This window comes from Tupaia chinensis, unplaced genomic scaffold (assembly GCF_000334495.1).
Source record: "Tupaia chinensis unplaced genomic scaffold, TupChi_1.0 Scaffold000290_1, whole genome shotgun sequence".
Classification (NCBI taxonomy): Eukaryota; Metazoa; Chordata; class Mammalia; order Scandentia; family Tupaiidae; genus Tupaia; species Tupaia belangeri.
Genome location: NW_006159775.1, coordinates 4,496,829 through 4,513,206, shown reverse-complemented (window position 1 = coordinate 4,513,206; position 16,378 = coordinate 4,496,829). Strand labels below are relative to the sequence as shown.

The window sequence follows — 16,378 nt, the reverse complement described above, 5'->3', positions numbered from 1 at the left end:
TTTTTTTTTTTTGCTATAGAGCTCATGCTCTCACCAGAAAGAGAGAAAGACAGAGAGACAGAAAGCGAGAAATCACCCCCCGGGGGGATGGCCATGCCGCCATCTCTTCTACTCCATTCTCCTCTCGGGATCTTGGGCATGCACACACACATGACTGGCATGAGTTTAAGCCGCCGGGTCTGGGACTTGAACTGTGGTCGACTACATGGGAGTCCAGCGACATAGCCATTACGCTGACTGCTGGCCCCTTCCCCCCCAAATTTCCCATACTCTTCCCCTCTCACACTCTTTTTCCACTTTATCTCTAGTGTCCATTACAATTTTTAATACTTTTATGTTCTCCAGTCTTACTTTCAACTAGCTTCTTGTCAGCCTTACAGCAACATAGATCAGAAGTCAGCAAACTACCACCCAAGGTTCAAATCAATCCCACCACTGGATTTGGTAAATACAATTTTAGGACACTGTCACACCCACTAATAAATAGTCCATGGGAGTCTCACATTGCAATGACAGTGCTGAATAGCTTCAGTGACAGCCTGGCCTGCAAACAAAAAGATCGATCCTCTGTCCCTTACAGAAATAGTTTGCTGACCCCAAGTACAGATAAACAGAAGACTCTGTAGCCTTTGGAAATGGATTGGTGTAACACCATTACTCGGTACAATGTTATTAATAACCATACTACAACCTGAATTTGAGTCCTCTGCCTGTACTGTTAGATGCCCTCAAACACAGTGTTGTACTGTTTTGAGTTTCCAGTTCCTCATTTATAAAATGGGAATACCATCATCTATTTTACAGGCTTAGTCAATGTAGATAAACAACTTTTCGCAGTGCTTGGTACATTCTAGGCCCTCAATAAGTGGAGGTCATTACTACCATTATTATTATTATCTGAGAAATTTTTGCTATAGTGTGTGAGCACTTGCCGGAAAGACAAAGAGATAGAGAGACAGAAAGTGAGAAATCATCCCCTGGGAGGGGAATGGCCATGCCACAATTCCTTATCCTCCATTTTCCTCTCAGGATTTTAGGCATGCACGCCCATGCTCCCAGTATGAGTTTTAAGCTGCTAGGTCTGGGACTTGAACCACGGTCAACTATGGGAGTCCAGCGATCTAACCTACCATTATTCTTAAATTCATAAACGTATTTTACTATTTATAATTCTGTTTCACATCACCTTTTACATCATCTCTGTAATTATTATTACTCTTTTCTTTTAGGTTATGCCTTAGGGTGCATGCCCTTGCCAGGAAGAGAGAGGGAGAAAGAGGGAAGGAGGGAGGGAGGGAGGGAGAGAGAGAGAGAGAGACAGTGAGAGGGAAAGCAACAAATCACCCCTCAGGGAGGACAGCCACACCACAATCCCTTCTCCTCCATTCTCCTCCCAGGATCTTGGGCATGCACGCACATGCGTCCAATGTGTTTCAAGTCACTGGGTCCAGGACTCGAACTGTGTTCAGTCATATGGGAGTCCAGTGACATAACTGCTATGCCCTCTTTTTGTCCCCCACTTCACACTTTCATACATTTTTTAAAAAGAGTTTTTTTCCATTAGCATATGTGCTTGCCAGAGAGAAAAAGAGATAGAGACAGTGAAAGAGAAAGTGAGAAATTCCCCTCCCCCCCGGGGTATGGCCATGCCATAATCCTTTCTTCTCTGTTCTCCCAGGATCTTGGGCATGCATACACATCTGCCTGGCATAATTTTCAAGCCATCAGGTCCAGGACTTGAACCACGATCGGCCATATGGGAGTCCATCAACGTAACCACTACTGTTATGTTATCTGCTGGCCTCTGATATTTACATTTCAGTTAACTACTGTTTTTAGGCCCTAATTTTTTTAAAAAGAATTATTTATTTAATTTTATTTATTTATTATTATTTTTAAATTTCCTATAGGGTGTGTGTGTGTGTGTGTGTGTGTGTGTGTGTGTGAGAGAGAGAGAGAGAGAGAGAGAGAGAGAGAGAGAGAGAGAGAGAGAGGGAGAGTGAGAAAGCAAGTTACCAGGTTCAGGACTTGAACTGCAGTCAGCCCTGTGGGAATCCAGCGCCTTAACTACCACACCACCTGCTGGCCCTCAGACCTATACTTCTAAGCATGATCCATCTCTTTGTACTGAAGACTTGCTGAAGTTTTTATTGAATATTTTATCCCAGAATAAAACTGAATGTTAGAATAAGAGCCTGCAACATTACAGTTATCTCCAGAGGAAGTGAACATATGGAAATGATTCAATATACCGTTTTAGAATAGGCTAGACTGCAATGCTCTCAGCTGCATAGCTAGATTTCCTTTTTGTTAAAACTTTTGGGAGAAAATCTTGGCGGTTCACCCACTTGGATAAGAATGGAGACAAGGATGTTGAGAGAAATGGTGCTCATGAGAGTTGAGAAACACACACACATACAAAACATCTCAATGTACCAGGAGCCAAATGCTTTCCTAATAGGAAGGAATAGAAAAGCATGTTTTTTCCCCCCATCACTTTCAGTGGATACTTAAATATAATCTTCCCAATAGACCTTGATAAACATAATTCCAGAATTAAGAAATTATACGACCAGTGAAGTCCTATCCACCCAGTGAATGTACAAGAATGTCTGCTGGCTTGTGAGACAGGAATCAGACAGAACGTGTACCCATCAGACAGCTCAGTTATTTTTACTGAATGTCACTCTCCGGGAACTTTGAACAGTTAAGCCTACATTTTCATGTATATGTGTACTTCTTAAATAAGTTGTTTCTATTCCCGTACATTGAAATGTGTAACATATGTGAGTACAATCTGTAATTCCATGCTTCCAACTCTGACGTCATCATTAATGCAATTAGCCCTGCATCAATTAGGAAATGAATGTACCCACCAATGTTGTAGTGGCTGTCAGGGACAGATGAAGAATCTCATAAATAAATGTTCTTCCTCTGCAAGTTGAGCCCGTCTCCTCAGGTTTCTACAGATGTGATTTATTTGCATTAAAAAGAAAAAATTTTTTTAACAGCAAAAGAAACAATGTGTTCTGTCTAAGTGCTTTGGTATGAATGCCTGGTTAACATTTCCAGTTTCAGTGTTTCCTGAGAGGAAGTAATTCGAAGTGCGTTATCTAAACAACTCTAATAGGTTTAATCCAGGAAACCATCGGGGTTTTAGAGTTCATCATACCACTCAGAATTAATACCCTTTGGTAAAGAAACATTTTAAAACACCGATGGAAAATTTTAAACACACACACACACACACACACACACACACACACACACAGAGTCTCTGGTGTTTCTGGCAATAGGCAATCTGTGTTCCAATGGTTGTACTGAAGGCTATGTCACGGGTTAAATTTTAATTCTGAACTAAAACTCAGGATTGATCTGATTGATACAGAATAAATAGACTATATTCGATTAATATTATATCCATTGTGGCCTCCCCATCCAATTTTAATAACTCTTCCCTTTGGGAAAAGGGTAGAAAATGAGGGGGGGAAAGCTCATTAGGAGTTAAGATCCACGTCAATGATAAATGAGTGGTTGGTTTTGGTGAGGTATTTATTTTTTAGACAGGAAATAGGGCAAGGGCGACAAGTACGATGGCAGTGATTTAATCTGCGACGGCACAGCAGAGGGCTCGCCAACTGGTAGTTTTTCAGAGGAGGTCTCAAAACCTTAGATGACAAAAAAAAAAAAAAAAAAGCTCTGAGCTGTCTTCAAACATGGAAATAATTAACCTCGCCATTGTATCCAATGTATCATTCTGAAGGAACCTTGACAAGAAATGACATCTGACTCATCTTAAGGAAAACATGCCATTTTTCAAAACGGGGAAATAAAAATTGGCCACATCAAAATTCAATCTTCATTGACAGAATTCCTGGCTACATCAGATGCAATTCAGGCTGCACAGTAATTGATCATTTCTGACCTCTCTGGAACACAGCCAAGAACGAGGCAGTGAGTTAAGTGATCTCTGAGCAGCCAAAAAAAGATGGGATGTTGTTGAGATAAAGGCTTACAGGAAAAGTCTGGAAGGTCCTTAACTTGGTGTACTTATTCCTATCTCATCAAAACTCTATCAGGCCCAGCCTGGGAGCCCTGTCCATGACAAACCGAACTGCAGCACTGGAGTCCGAGTCGTGTGGGTTCAGATCTCTGGCAGGCCTAAAATCAGGCTGGGTGAGTGCCAGGGGTCCCAGCAAATCGAAAGTCTGGGGAGAGGGGATGGCAGTGTGATAAGATCCTGCCCAGGGTGTTTCTCTTTCTCTTGGGTACACGCATGCTCTGTCTTGAATAAAATAAAGAAACCTCAGAGAGAGAAAAGAAAACTCTGTCATACATGGTGACCTGTCCCAAGCCTATAGCAGAATAGAAGTGGAAATTAAAACTAGAAATAGAGATTTATCAAGCAACTACTCTAAAAGGCACAAAAGGCAGTCAACAAGTTTAAATGAAACCACACAACATCGAATTTAAGGGGTTAGGGTCTCTGCATAGAAGGGCAAAGTCGTAACATCTTAAAGGTGATGAGAGCGTCAGTGAATTACAGGAGATGAAAGTACGTTTGAATTGTGTTCAAGTACTGTCTTTTAAAATGGCAGAGCAGTGCAGCACCTGGCAAGAAAGTGAAAAGAAATGATAGTCATTTGGGGCAGAATTTTGTGACAGTTTGTAGTCACCCCACAAGTTGGCTGTCCAGGATTACTTGTGCTCTACAGGCTCCAGAAAGAAGTGGAAAATGCTGAAGTAAATGATCCCTGTCCAGTTTGAAAATTCACAGGAGAGACGGCCTCCCTGGCATTATGATACACTTAAAATAGAAGGAGGAGACTCCTTTTCTGAATTAGTAAGACAGAAACTTGGAGTGATACCTTAAACTAGAAATCCTGGTTATGACTGAACTACACTCTGAAAACAAAACAAAACATCAAAAATCCCTAAAGAACACTAACATTTTAGAACTACAATTTGTATCATTTACCCAGATGATCACAGGATGGCCAATGTATGCAGAATAAAGTCTACTAGTCACTGTTTTTGCATTTTAAAAAGACAAAGGTGCTCAGAAAGATGGCACAGCATAAATAACCATGATGAGAAGAGAAGCACGAGCAACCCAGAACCTCTCCACTAATGTATTTTCAAGGCCCTGTGTGTCATTTGCTCTGTTAAAATAAAGTAATATCACGTATGTTTAATTTGTTAGCTCTTTTATCTAGAGAAGTAAACACAGCCTAACTGGTAGGCAGACAGGAAGGCCTTTACTTCCTCCACACTTTTTCAGACGGCAACTTTAAGAAGGGTGAAGAGTATGTTAAGATAAAAAGGCACATGGATTGCCTCAGACCTATGACTTAGGAAAAAATTGGCTGGTTTTCAGTAACCTGGAAGCCTTGGAAGAAATTCAAAGTTCAGCATCAAGCTGCACTAATCATATTGAACTTTAGTACACCTGGACTTATTTATTCAGTGGTGCATTTTAGCCACCTCAGTGTATCTTTAACACTGCTTTAAGCAACGATCCAAGAATAGAACGCTAATGTTACTTCTCTATTCACTGGGTAAGACTTTAAAAGTTCTGGGTTGATACTTTACAATGACATTTACACAGGGTTCATTTTGATACATGGTAGCTAGCCGATTAGGAACTACACCATGCTAGACCAGCCCAGAGCACAGCAGGTGAGTCCTGTGCAGAGGGAGCTGGAGCCCACATGGCTGGCTGTAGTTTGAATTCTGACCCCACCAGCTTGAAATGCATAGTGGGTATATGTGTGTGCATGTCCCAAATCCTAATAGGATGGAGAAAAGGAAAAAAGAAAGAAACCATGCTGATAAAAGAGAAAACATCAAGGAAACTTGCAGGATTTAATTTTTTTTTTTTTTTTTTAAATACTGCCATCATACTCTGGGATGAACAAGATATAAAAAGCCGGGGAACCAGCAGTTAGCATAATGGCTATGTCGCTGGACTCCCACGTAGTCGACTGCGGTTCGCATCCTGGACCCGGTGGCTTAAAACTCACGCCGAGCGCATGTGTGTGCGTGCCCAAGATCCCAAGAGGAGAATGGAGGAGAAGGGATTGTGGCGTGACCGTCCCCCCTGGGGGGTGATTTCTCGCTTTCTGTCTCTATGTTTCTCTCTGTCTGTCTGGAGAGGGCAAGTGCCCTATAGCGAAAAAACAAACAAACAAACAAACAAAAAAAAAACCTCTCCAAAAAAAAAAAAAGATATAAAAAGCTGCATGTCTAACATTCACAACGGCTGCCAAATCCAGTGTGTCAGACCGTGAGTTTCAGAAAAGCAAACTACAGAGGATTTTAGCCATGTGTTGTATGAGACACGATTACTCTTGAACATCCTTATTTAGGTTTATAAGACAGAAAACAAATGGACTGTCCAAGCTATTGTGTCAAGGTGAAAGATATTCTGATCACAGTCTTGGGCTTTATCTCAAATCCACAAGTAGAAGCTGACGGATCAGAGACGTGGCTGTTTGAAGTGAGGAGATCTATTTCCGAGCAAGGGCTTTGGTGCTAAGCAAGTTTTGTGTGAATTGAAGAAGTTGGCTTACATAGCTGTTTCTTAGTTTTCATATTTATTAAAAGAAGTAGGATCCGGTGATGCCTCAGGGCCTTTTCAGATAAAAAAAAATTTGATGATTATAAAAATTCAAAGTCTGCGACCAGCAGGTGGCATTGTGGTTGAGGTGCTGGACTCTCACTCACATGGCCAGTTGCAGTTCAAGTCCTGGATCCTGCGGCTTGAAAATTCACACTGGACACATGTGTATGCATGCCCAACCCTTCCCCAGGGCATGATTTCTCACTTTCCCTTTCTCTGTCTCTTTTGTCTCTGGGGAATGCAGTACATGCACCCTATGGCAAAAAATCTAGAAATAGAAAAAAATTAAGATCTGTAAACTACCTAGACCTGTTGGATTATTTATAGCAGTTTATCATTTACTCTTGGTCACTTTTTCAGTATTGAGAAGCTCAGCTGTTGCTTAAATTCTCTGAATCTAATACCATTTTTTTCCCTATTAATAAAAGATACACACCTGTGTTTGTGTGTGTGTGTGTGTGTGTGTGTGTGTGACGGATATTCAAAAAGGCCATGGGAAACACATATTATGAAAAACTATACATGGATTTCAAAAAAAAAATTTACACCAAACACAAACTCTTACTTTAATTCCATTTTTCATGACCTTTTGGAAGTCTTTTTACACATAGTTTTAAAAAAAGAGGAAACTGTATCATTTGTGAAAGTAAAAAAGATCCTGGAACATATTATGCTGAGTGAAGTAAGTCAGGTGCAGATACAAATAGTGTGTATTCTGTCAAACATGCTGAAACTAAAATAACCCAATACCTAGAAGCAGAGCAGAAGGTGGTTCCCCGAGCTGGGCAGTGGTCAGGCGGTGCAGTATTCCAGTTAGGAGGGTTCAGTAACACAGGAGAATGAAATAAGCATCTGAGGTGATGAACTTGTTCATTAGCTTGATTAAGTCATTCTGCATTGCATAAATATAGCATCGCTTTGTACACACCTCATAAATATGTACATATTTATGCATATACAGAAACACATACAACTAAAATTTAGTAAATCTCCCAAAGGTATCCTTCTCCCACACTGTGGTGGTTCTGTTGCTGGGCACTGACCCTCTGGGCCCCAGTAGGTGCCAAGCCCAGCAATCATGGGCCACTGATAGCAGGTGACAGGTCTGTCAACTAAGCTTCTGCCCCAGACCACACAGCATGGGAACTGTTCTTAAGAGGTCTGGGCAGGCAGAGGTGGTGAGCATAATCCACATCTGACTGAAACCTCACATTCCTTCGTGGCTCACTTTCTCAGTGGAGACAATGCAAACTTGTTATTTTGCCCCTGGGGAAAATAGTGCTGGAACAGCTGAAAGCCCCGACCTCCCTAGCTGGAGCTAAAATAGTAACATTATAGCATCCAGATCAGAATATCTGGGCTCCCTCAGACTTGAGGGAAGTGACTTTAATGCAGAAAGCTTTGGGGATACATCAGTGAAGACCGGATGTCTGAGCCCCAATGCCAAACTGGAGACTGCTTTCTTCCCAATCTCTCCACAACTGCACAGTAAAGACAGAATTAAATTTAAACTTTATTAGTTATCACTCAGATGAAAGAAAATGCTCAGGTGAAAAATGTCTCATCCTCATTACCTCACTGGGTTTGAAAGGCTGAAAGACATTTAAAATAATTCCTTGCGGGGGGGGGGGCGGTGCTGCAGGTTGTGTGGTGGTTAAGGCACTGGATTCCCACATGGTGGACTGAAGTTCGAACTCTGGACCCAGTGGCTTGAAAATCATGCCACAGCCATGTGCGTGTATGCCCAAAATCCCAAGAGGAGAATGGAGGAGAAGGGATTGCAGTGTGGCCATCCCCCTTGGGGAGTGATTTCTCATTATTCCTCTCTCTGTCTCCCCTGTCTTAGTCTCCAACAAGCATTTGAAGTGAAGGGGTATTTTGAACAAAAACAGAAACAGGTACTATGCACTGAGTTTGAGTTCTTGACATTAAGACACTGGGTATAAAGAGTAAGTGAAATAACCTGTGGTGGGACTTTCATTTTTAAATGTGAAATGTAACTTAGCATAGATTTATATTCTGAATCAGGGGTTGGCAAACACTTGCTGGCAGGGCCAGAGAGTAATAATTTTAGACTCTGTGGGCCATCCAGTCTCTGTTGCAACTACTCAACTGCACTGTGGCTGGGAAAGCAGCCACAGACAGTATGTAAATAATGGCGGTGTTCCAATAATACTTTATTAATAAAAGTAGGTGGTCTGTTTGCAGGCCAGTTTGCTAACTTTTTTTTTCTTTTTTTGGAGAGGTTTTTGCTATAGGGTGCATGCACTCGCCAGAAAGACCGAGAGAGACAGAGAGATAGAAAGCGAGAAATCACCTCCCGGGGGGATGGCCATGCTGCAATTCCCTCTCCTCCATTCTCCTCTCGGGATCTTGGGCATGCACGCACACGCACCCGGCGTGAATTTTAAGCCACCGGGTCCGGGACGCGAACCGCGGTTGACTACATGGGAATCCAGCGACATAGCCATTACACTAACTGCTGGTCCCAGTTTGCTAACTTTTATGCTAGATACTAGGGAAGGACATGAGTGTATTGCTTGATTTAATTCGCACAATAGATTTATGTGGTGAGCAGGATCAGTCCAATTTTGCAAGTGAAGACACCCATGGGCTCTAAGGGTCATGGGACCTGCCATGGCCACAGCCAATGCCTGCAGCTGGGGCTGAAGTCAGTTCCAAATCCAGAGCCTGAGACACTACACAATCTGACTCACTTGCTTAAAGAAAGAAATATGGGTTGAAAATTTGGGTGCAGCTGCCTCTGTTATTAAAAGGTAGAAGAATGAGCTTTCAGTTGGGATGGTCAGCTCGGATACAGGACATCTTCTGACTGGAATAAACACAGAGCAGAAGTGGCTGATGACAAAGTTTAAATATGCAAGAATGCACGTAAACAAAACACAGTGCTCCTCGTGGAAACCAAAAACAGCGCACACGCACAATGGCGGCTGAAGGTGGCTGCTGTTCTCAAACCATGGGATGCCTTCAGCTTTCAAAGACTGTAGGAAATGTACATACACGGTCAATGAGTGGTTACCCGCCCCACAAAGCCTGTCATTGTCCTGATCCTCTCATCACTCATTTTCTGTTCCCACCACCTCATCTGCCCACTCGAATGAACACAGAACTGAAAACACAGTGATTTTTGCCATTTCCTGGGTTACTGCCCCAAATGCAGTTCTAAACGTTTCACCCTCTACCATCACCTCTTATCTTGCATCTCACTTTTTTTTTAGAATTATTTAATTCAATTTATTTATATACTTATTTTAATTTGTCAAGAGGAAGGAAGAGAGAGAGAAAGCAAGCTGCCAGGTTCGGGATTCGAATCATGGTCGGCCATATGGGAGTCCAGCACCCTTAACCACCATGCCATGTGCTGGCCCTGCACCTCACTTTTTCTCTGAAGGTGGCTGCTGTTCTCAAACCATGGGATGCCTTCAGCTTTCAAAGACTGTAGGAAATGTACATACACGGTCAATGAGTGGTTACCCGCCCCACAAAGCCTGTCATTGTCCTGATCCTCTCATCACTCATTTTCTGTTCCCACCACCTCATCTGCCCACTCGAATGAACACAGAACTGAAAACACAGTGATTTTTGCCATTTCCTGGGTTACTGCCCCAAATGCAGTTCTAAACGTTTCACCCTCTACCATCACCTCTTATCTTGCATCTCACTTTTTTTTTAGAATTATTTAATTCAATTTATTTATTTACTTATTTTAATTTGTCAAGAGGAAGGAAGAGAGAGAGAAAGCAAGCTGCCAGGTTCGGGATTCGAATCATGGTCGGCCATATGGGAGTCCAGCACCCTTAACCACCATGCCATGTGCTGGCCCTGCACCTCACTTTTTCAAACACATTTACCTCAGAAATTTCTCAAGCCCATTGAGAATCCAACTTTCACTGCGGTTATGACTTTTCTACCCACATTTCCTTGCCCACCAAGGGTTCTATGCACAGCACTAGCCGCGACTCCAGGTCCTAGTCCACCAGCACTCTTGCTGGCGTGGTTACACTCACCTCCACTCTGGTTGGACCTCCACTCTGACTAAACCCAGCTCTTTGTCTACTCTGCCTGCCCTCCCTCCAGACAGCTGAAGATGGCTGGAGGAAAGAAAGGGCAGTGCGGAGTAATTTCACTTGAGATTTACCTGGACAAAACTCCAGGACCCCCCACTGTGCCGCCGGCTAACCCACTCTCCAGGTCTCTCAGCAGACTCTTACTTCTTTACAGTCACTCATCTCTATTTGGCTAAGTTTAAGGGTTAGCCCCCAGCCCTCATCTAATTCAATTTTCTAAATAGTGACTGACATAGTTGTCCCTTTCTCCTTTAAAATTGGCTTCTGGGACAGTCCTGGCCATCCTTTGTCCTCCGTGCTGCCCTTTCAATCTCTTCTACACCCTAAATGTGGGGGTGTGGCCCGGGTTCAGTCTTCAGGACTCCCTTCTTCTTTATCTCTTTATCTCGTCTCTAGGTTAGGGGTTTCTCAAGCTCAGCGCTACTCATGTTAAGTTGGATGATTCTTTGTGGTGGGGGTTGGTCGGGCACTTTGTTTAGAGCTTCTACCCTCAAGGTGACAGTACCGTTCTTTGCCTTGCAATCACAACAATACAAACTGTGTATAGACACTGCCAAACATCTCCTAAGGGACAAAGTCACCCCTGACTAAGAACCACCAGGGTAGGTAAACTCAACCAGACCCATGCTTCAAATGTTTTCCAGAAGGTGATGAGCCCTAAATGCGCATATCCCCAAGCCTAGTTCTCTCCCCAAGTTCCAGACCTGCATATCCAACTGTCTTCTCAGTATCTCTGTATGGAGGTTGTATTGACACGTGTTTGTTTATTGTCTGCTTCTTCTATTACACCGTAATCTCTATGCAGTCAGGGACTTACCCCCAGTGCCTACAACAGTGCTGCGCACTTAGTAAGCACTCAAAATGTATTTGTTGGTTAAAGACACTTAACGCAAATAACTTCATTTCACATAGTTAATCACTGATGGGGCAATCAGGCAGGTAATTTTAAATACATCAAGGCACCTTTTAGAGGCAAATTTGTATTTAATTTCAAGGTAAAAGGAATGTCTCATTTTAAGCAAATGTGTAAACGGTAATACTAATATTACCCATTAAATTCATATGGTTAGGGACCAGCAGTTAGCGTAATGGCTATGTCGCTGGACTCCCATGTAGTCGACCATGGTTCGAGTCTTGGACCCGGTGGCTTAAACTCCCGCTGGGCGCGCGTGCGTGTGTGCCCAACATCCCGAGAGGAGAATGGAGGAGAAGGGATTGCTGTGTGGTCATCCCCCCTGGGGTATGATTTCTCGCTTTCTGTCTCTCTGTCTCTCCCTGTCTGTGTCTGGCGAGCGCACGCACCCTATAGCAGAAAAACAAAACAAAACAAAACAAAAAAACTTCTCCAAAAGAGACAAAAAAAATTTCATATGGTTAAAATTTTGCCATAGTTTTGGGAAAAAACAGAACTAGAACTAGAGCTTCTATTCTATCATTACTTTGCTCTACTCCATATTTTTATGATTCATTTCAGTTTGGAGATATATACATATATATGTATGACTATATACATGTAGGTATTTAACGTAATTGTAAATGTTACGTTAACACAATTGTACCTTTGACTATCTGCCAGTCGACTCTTAATCCTTTTTTTGGGGGTGTGGGGAGAGGTTTTTGCTATAGGGCACGTGTGCTTGCCAGAATGACAGAGAGAGACAGAGAGACAGAAAGCGAGAAATTACCCCCTGAGGGGGGATGGCCATGCCGCAATCTCTTCTCCTCCATTCTCCTCTTGGGATCTTGGGCATGTATGAATATGCACCTGGCATGAGTTTAAGTCACTGGATCTGGGACTTGAACTGTGGTTGACTACATGAGAGTCCAGCGACCTAGCCATTATGCCAAATGCTGGTCCCAGCAACTCTCAATTCTTAACTGTAAGTGGTTTCTTCAATGGTTTATGTTGTTGGTTTAGTTTATACTGTACTTGAACTAGAGGGTGAGATTTTCTAAGGTTTGAAATTCATGTACCTTAAAAAACTGCTTCCTGGATAATAACTACATGTAGGAGAAATTAGTACTATTTTCATTCTGTTCTCCCTCTCTAGGAGACGTAAAAACCTAATAACCCATTTCTTTACTCCCCATTCCTAGTTCTCACCCAGACACTCTAGTGGAATCTACTTTTAATTAAAGAAGACCCATGACCTCCAGTGTTTATTTTTATTTATTTTAGTTTTTGCCATAGGGTGTGTGGAGAGAGAGAGAGAGAGAGAGAGAGAGAGAGAGAGAGAGAGGGAGAGAAATTACTTCTTGGAGGGAAGGCCATGCCATACAATCCCTGCTCTCAGGACTTTGGGCATCATGCACTCAGTGTGATTTTCTGGCCACCTGGTCCAGGACTTGAACCATGGAGTTGGCCATATGGGATCCAGTGGCTTAACCAGTGGGCCACCTGCTGGCCCATCTAATATTTATTTTTGATCCTGGTAATATCCAGACAACTTTTCCCTAACTCTCCTTACTTTATTTATTTACTTGGGTATTTATTCAGTAGCACTACAAACTTTTGTGTATTTCTTTATGTACATTTCCTGAGGGTCCTAAAACAATCCTTCCTTGAATGGAACTGAATAATGCCTTGATTTGTGCAATCTGGAGAAGATAGCATCTTGAAACTCTATGAGCGATAAACTAGAAATATTAACTATTTATGTTTGCATAGCACAGAACTCAACCCAAGTCCAATTAGCTCTGTGGGTGCCATAAGTTCACACTTCATACACTATTGTGCCTTTCAGCTCTTAAATGACATCTCTACTATACACACTTCAGTGAATACACTCAACAATGGGATCCCGTAGGAAAGAAAAGAGAAAACTCTATCAAATGTATGAGTTTTGGCGTTATCCTTTTAAACTGATTTAATACAGAATTCACCAAAAAGGGGGAAAAAAGGCTACTACAGGCATCTTTTAAAAATATTTACTGGGGCCAGAAAGTGGTATGGTAGTTAAGGTACTGGACTCCCATATGACCAACTATGGTTTGAATCTTGGACCTGGCAGCCATGCTGGGTACATAGGTGTGCATGCCCAAAATCTGAGGAAAATGGAGGGGAAGAGACTGCCACAGGGCTATCCCCCATGGGGCATGGTTTCTCAATTCCTCTCTCTTTGTCTCCCTCTGTCTCTCTGGCGAATGCATATGCCCTATGGCAAAATCTAAAAACCACATGGGTGAGTGCATGGTTTGAGTCGTGGACCCAGTAGCTTAAAAAGCATGCAGACATATGGGTGTATGTGTCCAAAAATGCCAAGAGAAAGGAAAAGAAGGAAATGTGGTGTGGCATCTGTACTGGGAGGGTGCTTCTTACCTTCCGTTTCTGTCTCTGTCTCTGGTGATTGCATGAGCCCTCTAGCAAAACATTTTTTAAAAATTGTACATAAATAATATGTAACAAAAGATAGAATATTAACTTTTAATAATGGAGGAGCTCTTTAGACCTCATAAACAATGTATACTTTATTACTCATCATTTATTAGGAAATGAAATGTTTTTAGAAAGAATTTAAAAAGTATTAACTTTCTTTTCTAATTTTTACTTTCATTTAGAGCATTCTAAAAATAAGTTGGAAGGAGGTTTAAATCATATCAAATCACCAATAGAATAGAATTTAATTAACTTCCGGCCAAAGAATTTTGGTAAGTTTTTTTTTTTTTTTTTTTTAAAGAGCAATGTTTGCTATGGGGCATATGTAGTCACTGGAGAGACACAGAGAGACGGCGAGCAAGAAAGAGAGAAACCACCCTACAGGGAAGATGGACATGCTGCAATCCCTTCTCCTTCATTCTCCTGCTGGGATTTTGGGCATCCACGCACATGCACCTGGTGTGAGTTTCAAGATGGGACTTGAGCTATGGTCAGCCATGTGGGAGTCCAGTGACATAACCATTATGCCATCTGCTGGTCCCAGAGTTTTGCTAAGTTTAAAAATGAATGTCTTCTCAAATTTTTAACACAGTGAATCCAAGCTGTCTTGACAACTCTTATAATGGACTACTGAAACACTTAAAAATCACAAATATTTTTTCCATTTAAGCATAATTTATTTAGCAAAGATTTTACAAAATGTAAAATCTCACTCAGTTAATAATACAACTAAAGAAAGCAGATCACAGCAGCTGTGTTTTAGAACTAGAGGCAAGAATGAGTTAGCTTAGCCAATGGAGTGGGCAGAACTCTCTCCACCATGAAGTCTCTCTTGGACATGTCCCTACCTTCCTGAAGAGTGTGCCTGGAGTGACTCACATAAAGACACAATTGCATCCTTGGGCTGAGGTGTCTTGCAATCTGTTTTTCACATGGAGTGGATTTCTAAGAAACAGGAACCTTATTCTCTAAATCTTCTCTTTTTTGTTTTAATTTGAAAAAAATTTTTCCACAGAACATGTGCGGTTACAAGAGAGACACAGAGAAGGAGAGAGGGAGAAATTACCCCCTTATTGGGTGTGGCTGGGGTGCAATCCCTTCTCCGTTTCTCTATCTTGTTGGGATTTAGAGCATACATGAACAAACGCTGGCATGTTTATCAAGCCACCAGGGTCAGGATTCCACTCATGGTTGGTCGTGTGGGATTCGGCTCCCTTGACCATGAGGCCATGGGGCCAGCTTTTGTCATTTAAATCTTGAAATATTCAGAAAACGTGACTTAATTGGACTTTCTGCTGAAATGAGAAAATTCTTCCACTATCAACATTTTCTAAAATGTTTTAGTGTGACGGTGGGTGTTGCTGAAGAAAACGCAATGGATTGGTGATAAGATTGGCCCTGGTGGTGGCATTGCTTCTCTGGTTAATCAGCCTTTCTTCAAAAGCAAGTCAAGTCAAAGGAACTTGCTCAACATGCAGACATGAACTGCACTGTCCCTTTAAAAGTGCAGGACGAATGAAGCCCAGTGAAAAAACTCTATTGAGCTTTTCTCTGGGCAACAGTCTATACATCAATTTTCTCTGTATATACTGAAATAGATCATCCACAAAGAAAGGAATCAATAGATGTTGATCTCAGGGCATGCTCTTGGAAGCCTCGTTTTTCCTTTTGTTTTAAAACAAATGTTTGGTATTAGTTTCATCATATGCCTTTGGAGCCTAAAAGTGGACCAACCAGACTCCCAGAGAGCTGGTCAGACAACTATTACATACGAGGGAATAAAGTCCAAATTAAAAAAAGACAAGAACAAAAACAAAACACAAAAATACACGAAATCTTTATCTGCCTTAACAACTATGTTTTTGAACTCAGATATCAGTTTTCAATTTTAACCCAAGATAACGCAGCACAGGACACTGTGAGGACACGGGTCAGCCTCAGTACGAGCAGTGTGGCCGCTGACGCCAACCTGTTAGGAAGATGGAACTCTCGTGGAAGGCACAGATGTGCGCTTACTGTGTACACACAGTCTTGAAAGTTAAATTATTTTAGTAAGGATAAATATTTGGTTCTCCAAGAGCTACCTTCACGTTGAATGTTATTTCCTCCATGACATACACGCGTTCAGGAAATGCTTTAGCCACCTCCTCCACACTGTTGAAATATTGCACTGGCTCCTTTATATCACGGTCTTGTTCCAGCAGCTTGAATTGCCCTAAAACACATGATAAATGGAAGACATGTGAGATGTTTATGCTGGACAGCTGTCACCATGGCAACAGCACCCTCTTT

At 42.0% G+C, this 16,378-nt stretch overlaps 1 protein-coding gene across 2 annotated transcripts in view; it reads right to left on the bottom strand.

Moving 5' to 3' along the window:
* GAREM1 (GRB2 associated regulator of MAPK1 subtype 1) overlaps positions 1-16,378 on the bottom strand; it is a gene marked incomplete at its 5' end in the record, with an annotated part of 245,230 nt that overhangs the window by 39,467 nt on the left and 189,385 nt on the right. For both annotated transcript variants that reach the window (XM_006150580.3, XM_014588633.1), the window contains 1 exon segment: positions 16,171-16,301. In XM_006150580.3, coding sequence (XP_006150642.2) covers positions 16,171-16,301 — 131 coding nt within the window.